At 41.2% G+C, this 10,927-nt stretch overlaps 1 protein-coding gene across 1 annotated transcript; it reads left to right on the top strand.

Moving 5' to 3' along the window:
- The first annotated feature begins 309 nt into the window (after window positions 1–309).
- atg4da (autophagy related 4D, cysteine peptidase a) lies at window positions 310–10,643 on the top strand. Its single transcript, XM_020647693.3, has 11 exons — window positions 310–445; window positions 3,620–3,896; window positions 3,992–4,075; window positions 4,621–4,794; window positions 5,147–5,498; window positions 5,615–5,679; window positions 5,814–5,965; window positions 6,058–6,136; window positions 6,614–6,690; window positions 6,874–6,993; window positions 9,275–10,643. Exons 2-11 carry the CDS (start codon window positions 3,671–3,673, stop codon window positions 9,458–9,460), a joined length of 1,515 nt encoding a protein of 504 aa, XP_020503349.1. The 5' UTR covers window positions 310–445; window positions 3,620–3,670; the 3' UTR covers window positions 9,461–10,643.
- Window positions 10,644–10,927: the final 284 nt, after the last annotated feature.

Below are 10,927 nucleotides of genomic sequence, written 5' to 3'. Positions count from 1 at the left end.
AGAGTAGTCGACGAGGTACCATCCAATCAGCGGTGTCACGCCGATCATATCAACCAATGACGTGAGTCGGGAAAGGACAACAGGAAGTAAATGGCCTCTGCTGTCAAAGGGAGATGCTAAAGCGGTGTCTGGCAAGGGGCGTTTAACAGCCAGCTGGATTATCTCCGGAACCGTGTGTAAAAAATAAATACAAATAAACCCGTTTTCTTGAGTGGAGGGACTCGTATCGCAACTGATAACAACTTTTTGGATGAAAGGTCGGAACGTATTTGAATACGAGGAAGCTAAAAGCCGGGGGGTGGTGGGGTGGTGGGGTGGGGGGGGGTTTGCTTTTTTTTAAATGCTAACGTTAGCTAGCCTGAGCTAACACACTGACTTTATCCGAGGAGACTGCTGTCGTCGCTGAGGAGACAAAAACACTGAAATGATTCAACCCTTCTGCAAGGTAACGATTGATTTAAACGGCTGTGGCTGTAGATGTGTAGTTATTAGCCGGAGAGTTTAAACATTTGATGAAGATTAGTTTGAAGGTGGAGCTCAGGGGACGGTCACTTGATTATTAGAAGAAAACATAATGTGGTTTATTATTAAACTGCTTTGACGTCGTGGGGAAAAAAAAAAAGGAGTGCATGGAAATAACTGTGAGTGCGACCATTAAAAAAAAAAAACACTCTTGTGGTATCGTGACAGATCCATCTCCGTCCTGCTGTGATTAATTGCATTAGTTGCAGAACATCTTGATCTGCAGTGATGAATGATGACAGGCAGTCACATAATCAGATGACTTCCTCAGTAATGAGAAAGGCCGACATGCTGGTTGTCAAACGCTGATCACATGATTCTTCTCAGAAATGTTCCCATCTTTGTAATCAGTGACTACACACCATGCTTCTGTTCCCTGTTGAAACTCCTGATGAACTGCTTCTTACTGTTCTTTTATTTATGCTCTTATCTTAAACTCCTCTTGTGTTTTAACTTGGTAATTTATTATCTTACTTACTTTGTCTGTGTATGTTTCATATTTACTTTTTATTTTTATTAATATTATAGTTAACCACTTGTTTCTATATCTTTTACTGCTCTTACCTTCTTATTGCTGTTATCTTTTTATTTATTTTTTTCAGCTCTTTTAGTTTCTTTTTTTTCAATATTTTATTTGTAGTTTTTATCTTTTGTGCATAATACAAATAATACAGGAACTCAAACAAACAAACACGGCTCAGACATGTACATTAAAAGTTTTTTGGTGAAAACAAACCAAGTGAAAAGTAAACAGAAATGTCTTGCGTAGCTGCCAGTCACTCAGTAAACCTGAACAGGTTGTGTATTAAGTCCCTTAAGAAGAGGTCTGTGGTGGTAACAAGGCGAGTGTTCAGCCCACGTCAGCTTCGTCCAAATGGGCAAGAAATGGGTAGTTTCTTACATCTTTTAAAATCTTTGGTTCCTCTTGGTCTCAGCTCGTGTTGTTGGGTTCTTGTGTTGCCTGGGTTCTTATGATGGTTCTTGTGATGGTTCTTGTGTTTCCTGGGTTCTTATGATGGTTCTTATGATGGTTCTTATGATGGTTCTTATGATGGTTCTTATGATGGTTCTTGTGTTTCCTGGGTTCTTATGATGGTTCTTGTGGTGCCTGGGTTCTTATGATGGTTCTTATGATGGTTCTTGTGTTTCCTGGGTTCTTATGATGGTTCTTATGATGGTTCTTATGATGGTTCTTGTGTTTCCTGGGTTCTTATGATGGTTCTTATGATGGTTCTTGTGTTGCCTGGGTTCTTGTGTTTCCTGGGTTCTTATGATGGTTCTTATGATGGTTCTTATGATGGTTCTTGTGATGGTCGGGTTCTATTTGTCTGTTGGGTATCGTGCACTTTGGGTTCTTTTCTGTTGAATTGTATTTAATTATTTTTTGTATTTTGCATTTGTTTGTTCTTGCTGTTGTTTCTGTTCTTCTGTGTTTGCTTTAGTTTGCTTCGTTCTTGTTTGTCAAAGCACACCTGTGTTTTTAAAAGGTGTTATATAAATAAAGTTATTATTATGTCAGGGCTCAGTTTCAGGGCAGGGTGGGGAAGTCTGCATTAGTACTTTCCTTTGTGTTTTCTGCATTGTGAAAACAGAAGTTGACAACAGATGATGAGTCAAGGTTACTCTGAGAGTGCTGTGTGTACTTTTTTTTTTTTGTTGCTGTACTTTTTGAGGAAATGAGCACCTGCTTTTCCAAATCATGTGATTTTAATGAACTGAAACTTTTATTCATAGCCTTGGAAATGTAGTTTGACAGCTAATCCTTTCTTATAGGTCTAATAAGAAGCTTTAATTAGAACGGCAAGTTACCAGGAAATTATGAGCTGATACATTTGCAGGAAATTCTTTAGTTAGATTGCAAAACAGTTTTTTGAACCCTTTGATCTCAGAAACTAGTTTTACAATCCCAAACACAATCTCCCAGATCACAAAGCGATCTGTTCAAAATCTCAAAGATAATCAGTGAAGTTGAACAAATATGACATTACGTAACATTGATTATGCTGACAGTTTTATATCGCATCTTACTATCATGTGTATAGAACTCAAATATTGTAAATGGGCAGCTTCACGTGTTACAGTTAGACAAAAGAAAAGAGGACAAAAGACAGAAAAATGTCCAAAACTGCCAGTTCCAAGGTCATGAATCAACCTTCACGCTCAGCACAACCCGGTTAATCTCAAACAGAAACAAAAAAAACAGTAAATGAAAGACATGGTTTTGATCGTCTCAGTGATAATTTGATAAATCTTTGAAGCTCTTCTGTGAAACCGTGTTAGTCTTTATCAGCATGTGGAGATTCTGTGGTTGATCATGACATTTGACTGTTGATGTAAGCTTTGACATCAGCACTTTCAGTCATTTCTTCTAAAACCACACAGCCAAGAAAAGTTAATCTGTAACATAATTCTTTGACTTGTTCTGTAACCACCTCAGTAACTTTAAGTAAAGGAGCCACTTGCCCACAGTCAGTCAAGCTCAGTTAGTGTTAACTATGAAGACCAAAATCACAAATGTGCCTCTATACAACATCCTACATTCAGATAAGGAATAATTCATGTACAGTATTTAGCAGGGTTAAAGGTAACGTCCCACTTCAAGAACTGACAGACATTTAGTGTTTTTTGGTATTCTACCAAATTTGGTAGAGTCGGTCGTCTCTCAACTGGCAGATCGGGGGTTCGATCCCCAGCTCCTGCAGCGACATGTACGATGTGTCCTTGGGCAAGACACTTTACCCCAAGTATGAATGGGATCAGTTACTTCTGATAGTCACTTTACACAGCAGCCTCTGCCATCAGTGTGTGAATGTGTAGGTGTGACCTGCGGTGTAAAAACGCTTTGAGTAGTCAGAAGACTAGTACAGCGCTATACAAGCTCAAGTCCATTCAGTGTGTTCGAAGCTAGAGGAGAGGTAGGAATGTTATAATTATGGTGCAGAACGCAAAGTCAAAAGTGGGTAAAATGACAAACGTATTATATAGAGAAAATATTCAGTTGAGTAAGGGGAACAGTCGCAGTGTGTGAAGAATGTAAACTCATGTCAATTATTTACCTCGTCGCCTGATTCCCTTGTCTTTTTATTTTTCCTTCTAGTTCTGTGTTGCAATGAGGATCAACGGAGTCCATTTGTGAGGACTCAGAGACATGAACTCGATTTCCCCAAGTGCTGCACAGTACGTGGGGGGAGTGATGCAGGATGAGCTGGCGGAGAGCCGGCGGCAGCAGCAGCAGCGGCCCATGGAGCGGCAGGGCAGCTTCGGTGTACGGCTGCTACAGACACAGGATCCAAGCAGAGAGGCGAGCGGAGAACCTGATGAGATGGACAAACTGAAAGCCAAGCTGATGTCAGCGTGGAACAACGTCAAATATGGTGTGTGCTCTAGTCTTAAAGATGTGTGTGTGGGAGTTCTCTTCTTCTACGCCAAAGTGTCTTTAATTTAATTTCCCCTGCTCCTCATCTTGTAGGCTGGACTGTCAAGTCGAAAACCTCCTTCAACAAATTATCACCTGTCACTGTCCTGGGACACTCCTATCTGCTCAACAGTGAAGGTAAGCTCTAAATACAAACGTTTAAACCTTCTGGTTTCTGATGTAAAAAAAAAAAAAAAATGAAGTGGCAGAGACAGCAATAGAGTCCAATGCTATAATGCAAATTTTTGCCTTTATATCAATGCTTTGTGGAGTTCCACATATTCACAATATCAACCAAAGAGCAGAGAAGAACATACTGACAAACAGAGAACACAATGAAGCGCCTTCTCTACCTGCATGGAGGTTACACTGAAGCATACAGTCTACGATGTGTGCAGGCTGCAGGGTATAAACATAATAGCCACCACCTCTCGCTCGCCTGTGGTGAATTTCCCTGCATTTAGCTGCGTTCTCAGATCAGCTCAGCCTGTCTACACGTGGATAATTAACTAACTTATTCTGCTGTGTGCATTCACCTGAATTTTAAAAAGATGAGTTTTTCTAGTGAAAGCTTGTTGGGTTTACATCAGTGGAAGACCACAAACCACCTTTCTCCTCTTGAGCGTTAGGTCACATGTTAATGTCTCCTCTCTCTCTTCCTCCAACACTTCTCCTCCTCTCAGACGAAGTGGAGCGGTTCCGTTTGGCTTTTGTGTCCAGGGTCTGGCTCACCTACAGGAGGGAGTTCCCTCAGCTGGAGGGCTCCACCTGGACCACAGACTGTGGGTGGGGCTGTATGCTGCGCAGCGGGCAGATGCTGCTGGCACAGGGTCTCCTGGTTCATTTGATGCCAAGAGGTTTGTCTCTCTGACATTTATCCACACTATTCAAATGAAATTCAAATTTTTATCTCCGATGCAGATGATTTTGTTTTTGTTTTGTTAACCCTCTTTTTTTAAATGGTTGAATATCTACTTATTTTGTTTGATGTCCGTGTCCTTTAATCTCAGACAGTCTTTGTATGTTTCTTAGCTCCTACTGGGCTGCTTCATTCTTCTGCTCTATTGAGTTCTGTCTTTTTTATTTTAGAATCAAAAGATGTCTGCTTTGGGATTTTTTATATCTCAAGACTGAAGAAATTCAAGAAATCATTCAGCTTTCCTCTGCTTAATCGCCTACTGCAACCCTCTTTGTATTTTTATTTTAAAGATTGGGTTTGGCCAGATGCTCAACAGCTGACTGATGTGGACTTTGAGGTGTTCAGACCACGCTCCCCGGCCCGGGCTGGAGGGGTTCCCATCCCCTCCTTTGGCTCCCCGCGAGGCTCCAACACCCCTGAGAAGTCCCCACCAAGTGATCAAGCACCCAACTGCAGCCAGAAGAAAAGACCTGAGTCTGTGAAGGACCGGCAGGCGGAGCCCATCCACCACAGAATGGTCACCTGGTTCGGGGATCAGCCCCCGGCACCGTTTGGGGTTCACCAGCTGGTTGAAATCGGTAAAAGTTCAGGGAAGAAAGCCGGTGACTGGTACGGACCCTCTATAGTGGCTCACATCCTGCGGTGAGGGCATTACAGAATGTTTTGTGTGCACGCCAATGTTTTCCTGTTTTCTTCAATGATTAACATTGTTGGCTCACTTAATGATTTATTGAAAATTCTGAATAAATCTATTTCAGGAAAGCGGTAGCAAAAACCTCCGCTGTCCACAACCTGGCAATTTATGTGGCTCAGGATTGCACAGGTGAGTACAGACTACATATATCATGAAGCTGATAATATCTCCTTTTAAGAATTCCCTTTCTTTAGAAATGTCTCCCTTGGGGAAGTCTCCTTAGTATGTATTTGAAAGTCTTTTCCCCCCTCTTGTTTCTGCAGTGTACAAAGAGGATGTGGTGCGACTATGCGACCTGTCACTGAACCAGAACCCCCCTGATTTGTCCAGCCAGGCCTGGAAGTCTGTCATCATTCTCGTGCCTGTACGGCTGGGAGGGGAGGCCCTCAATCCGTCCTACATTGAATGTGTGAAGGTCTGACAATAACAAGATGTTTTCTTAAACAGTTACACTCTTATCTCAAATCTCTGAGCTCGTACTGAAAATGTTTCCGCTGTCATCTCCAGAACATCTTCAAACTGGAGTGTTGTATTGGAATCATTGGAGGCAAGCCGAAGCATTCACTTTACTTCATGGGCTTCCAAGGTAATAAACATACGTATCATCCTCATCAAAAGAAGGAACTGGTGTCCTGATATAGAAATCAAGAGCTAGGACTAAAAATTAGCCAACCTTTTCTGCCTTAGAAAGAAAACGTGTGCTGCTTTGTCCACAGGGGGCGCCAAAATTGACACAAAGTAAAAGTTCCTGACAGGAGCTTTAAAGACAGCACTCTTCCCTTCTCTGATATTCATGACTGCTCCATGGCATCATTATATCATTTTTACCGGTTCTCATGGCAACGCTCTTTTGAAATTGTGATGTCAATAGCATGATTGTAATGCTTTAAACAACGGTTTAAACACATTTAACTAAATCCCCATAAACAATGATAGCTTCTAGTTCAAAGTGTTAGCTGAGAGAGTTCTTACTTTAACGTCATCTGTTCTTCTCATGTCTCAGGACATATCTGCCTTTTGATTACAATCTTCCTTTTCCTGACTCTTCCTGTCTGTCTGACAGATGAGCAGCTGCTGTATCTGGACCCTCATTACTGCCAGCCTGTTGTCGATGTCTCACAAGTCAACTTCTCACTGGAGGTTGGTGCTACATTCCTTATGTCTCTCACTCAAGTCTGAAGGATTCATTTCTCCTTCTTCTCACACTCATGCCATGTGACTTCAAATGTTTTTGTCACTGTGGAGAGGATTTAAGACAACATGTCCTGTCATGCACTGTTATTGATTCTAACAGTGTGATCTCAATCTTCTGTCCCCGTCTAGTCCTTCCACTGTAGCTCTCCTAAAAAGATGCCCTTCAACCGCATGGACCCCAGCTGCACCATCGGCTTTTATGCCAAGAACAAGAAGGACTTTGAGTCCCTCTGTTCTGCTGTCAGTGTGGTGAGGTTTTTTTTTTTTACACCTTTCTCTGACTCTTTAAAACAGATAGCAGTTGATCACAAGATGTCCAAAAAATACCATTAAAGTTTCATCATGTGCAAAGATTGAGCTGCCTAATTAAGTGGATGACTCCAAAGTAACATAACTTTAAGGCACACCTTTCTTTTTAGTTTGTTTTTCCCATTAAGCAAATTTTGTCCAGTAGGTTCTAAAAAGATGATTGTTTTTACAGAACATTGGAACTTTGGAGGATAACAATTCAACTTAAAGATCACATATTATGCAAAATACACTTTACAATAGTTTTCTAACACTAATATGTGTCTCTATTATCTCTACAAACCCCCCAATTAAGAGAAAAGTCCATCCTCTCCGTCTTTTGCCTGCTCCACTTTTTAGAAAATGTGTGCTCAAACAGGCCGTTTGGAGATTTTCCCTTCATGACATCACAAAGGGCAGTAACCCCTCCCCCAGCTAGGTGTTTGTTCTGCCCTCTGAGTCTGCCTTCTCACCACAGACAATTGGGTATGGAGTGAGAAAGCTGTGCCACCCGAGCCCTTCCAGAGAGGGGGCGTGGTCAGACACAGCTAATTTGCATTTAAAGCTACAGACACAGAAACAGCCTGTTCTGATCAGGGCTGAAATAGAGGGGTTTATAGACATGATCAAATACAGGATCACAGTGGATTTAGAACAAGAAACTTCATAGATGTGTTTTTGAGGAGCTCTGAGACTTATTTAAACTTGTTGAAATGGAGTTTAATATGTGACCTTTAATTATGTCGTTAGGGTGCGTTTCATATTCAGTCAAGAATTGTGAAATTTTGTGAAAATTTGAATTAAATTATTGTTCAAGGACTAGATTTGTTTCCTAACACGTACAGATCTTTCAATGTTCTATAAAAACAAGAGGAAAACATGAATCAAAACCAAACAACACTTTGACCATAAGGGTGTGACTGGTTGGCCTCAAGTATTTATGTCTCTGTTATGAAGGGACATTTTAGATTTAGGATGACTACAACAGTAGAATTACAAACCAAATATAACCAAGTTGATACATCTATAATAACCAAAAGTAAACTCCTGAGATGAAGTTTAAAATCTTTCTATGGCTGTAAGGAGATTAACTAACTTTCTTAATGCAGGGAGGTCAAAAACAGAGGGGGATACGACGACGCAGGATTTACTCTTAGCTAATTATTGGGTTCACTCTGAGTTGTGGGTACTCTGAAGGTGGTTCACTTCTTACAGGATAGATTGCCACTGTAACTTATGCTGAACAGTTAACCTGTATTGTGTTCAGGGCAAGAGATCAACCTGTAGAGACTCTGGGTTCTCCTATCTGTTTGATAACCAGCTTCATGTTACCGCTCAGTGAAGTCAGATATCTAAAAGAAGCACAGCCTGCGGATGTGTAAACAGTAACGTCTCTTACCAAATATTTAAACCTCTTTTGGTGTTCCTTATACTCACTGCAGTAAGGTAGCAGGCCTCCCTCTGTGCTGCTCATATTATTTCACTGTGCACTTCTGAAGCAAGAACATAAACAAAGTATAGTTTCTGAATGAGAGGTCAATCCCTCTGTAAAACTGGCTGAACTTTACAGCACCTTGTGATTCTACTTATCAAAGTTCAGTCAGATTGAACTCAAAGAACAGTCAATACAGGATGTGAGGAAACTCTCTCCCCCCCCCCAAGCACACACAAAAAGTTTAATAAGAACACACAAATATACAAACACAATGTCACTGAAAAACCTCTGTGCATTATAAAAATGGACAGTCGCCTCTCATCTTGAAGGTCGGGGGTTCGATCCCAAACTCCTGCAGCCACACATCCGATGTTTCCTTGGGTAGGTGTGACCTGTGGTGTAAAAGCACAATGAGTTGTCAGAAGACTAGAAAATAACTAAACAAGCTCAAGTCCAACTCCAGGGATCTTTTTTTTTTTTTAAACACAGACTAAAAGATGGAGGGAATTGTGACATCTCTAGTTATACTCTTTAGTTACCTTCATATGCTGTGAACACAACCAGACATTTAAAGGCTTTGACTCACAGTGAAAGTAATCAACAGCTGATAATGAAAATAATGATTGGTTAGAGCTCTGCTTTCATTTTGGCTCACAGATGTAGAAAGACTGGATGATCTTGATTTAATAATTAAGCTCTCTCTCTTTTGGGTAACTTTATTTCCTGTTCAGTAAATGAATATGTTATATATTTGAAGAGTTCCAGGACCTTGACCTCTTAACCAGGTTTGACCTTTTTTCCCATCAGGCCCTGTCTTCGTCCAAGGAGAAGTACCCCATCTTTACCTTCGTGGAGGGCAAAGGTCAGGATTATGGACTTGAGGGTCACAGCAGCAATCACAGTGGACCCACAGCCCACATTCTGCCCCCGGGGGGCAAACAGGGCAGCAGGAGTAACAACAGAAGAAACAGTGATGAGTTTGTCTTCCTGTAAGGATGCTTTCTCAGCTCTCGCCTGTAGGGGGCAGAAAAAGACTCTTTGTTTCCTTTCAAAGGGAAGGACTTGATTCTGTTGCTTGTGCAGCTGCAAGGTGACACATTTGTGCTTTATCGCCTTCAATGGGAATAAAAACTGTGTGGCTTCTGTTATCACCTTTTTGTTTTAGGCAGGTATAATAAGCTAACAGGCATTAGAAGGTTCTGGTTTGAGCATTATTTTACTGGGCTAAGGCATTATCTACAAATGGATGGTAGAAGACATTTAGATTCACTTGATCAAACCCTAGAAACGCCTCAAAGTTGAGCACTCTCTGAATAAAGCGCTTGTGATTTTTGTCCTGGAGGAAACACACTGACGGTTAAGTGGGGACTTTAAGATATTTAATAAGCTCACTGGTCAGGGGACGGAGGGAGGGAGGGAGGGGGAGGGGGGGGGGGGGTGCCTGACTGTTCTTGTATTATAGACCGAACTCCTGCTGTAAATCTCCTGTTCATTTTTCATTCTTTATGTGTATTTATCAGGTTTACGAAAGTGTGTGTTATGTGTGAGCGAAATGGTGTGATGTGGTTAATTTGTTGAGTCTATATTGAGTATTTTTGCCGTGTTTTTAAAAAAAAAGGCCGCCACACTTCACACAGGTTTTCAAATCCTTCCATGTTTTAATCTTGAAGGGATGTAAATCCATTCTTCTGTTGCAGTCTGACCCAGATTTCACACAGCTGACCGGAGTGTTAATCTCCCACATGCTTTGGCTCTCCTTTATTGATCATCAGGAGTAGAGGAACACTCACACAAAACTGCTGTTACAGTTCTCATAAAGGGCTACTCGAGCTGAAGGGTAGAGCGGGTGAAGTGAAATGACCCCTTCATTCGGAGATGGATGAGTATGTATGTTTAGAAAATGTGGTTTTTCCCATGAAGCACGGTAATAAAGTCATGTGGATGGATTAGCAAATGAAACCCAGAACAGTCTTCGTTCTAAGGTTCAGGTTTGTCCTTAAGTTGTCGAGACCAGCTGGAGCTGAATGGTTTTTTACCTACATCTTCAAGCCTCTGTTGCGATGTCATTTGTGTTTTGTTTTTTTTCTCTCCCCTTTTTTTTTTTACAAGGAAGCTACTACTGCAAGTTGCACTACTGTTTGTTGTCCTGATTAAACTTCACAACACTGGAATCACATTTAACTTTGGTCTCACTCTTTATAGACACGACTCTTTTCTTTATCTTTTGATACCTTAATGTTGGTTCTCAAAATGTCAGATGAGAATGAGCATCTATCACATTTGTCAACAACAGTTTGTTTTTGCAGGTCATTCCAATGAGACATTTCATTACAATGGAGACTATTCTTCCTTCGTTCACTGTGGTCCCGTGTAAGGTTGTGAACATTTCTCAGCTGCATGGACTGAAAGGCCGCTCATGGCACTCCAATGCCTCCTATTGGTCAGTGCCATTCTTTTTTT

The sequence above is a fragment of the Labrus bergylta genome, chromosome 1 (genome assembly GCF_963930695.1).
Source record: "Labrus bergylta chromosome 1, fLabBer1.1, whole genome shotgun sequence".
Lineage (NCBI taxonomy): Eukaryota > Metazoa > Chordata > Actinopteri > Labriformes > Labridae > Labrus > Labrus bergylta.
Note: the sequence above shows the minus strand (reverse complement) of the source record. Positions and strands in the feature narration are given on the sequence as shown.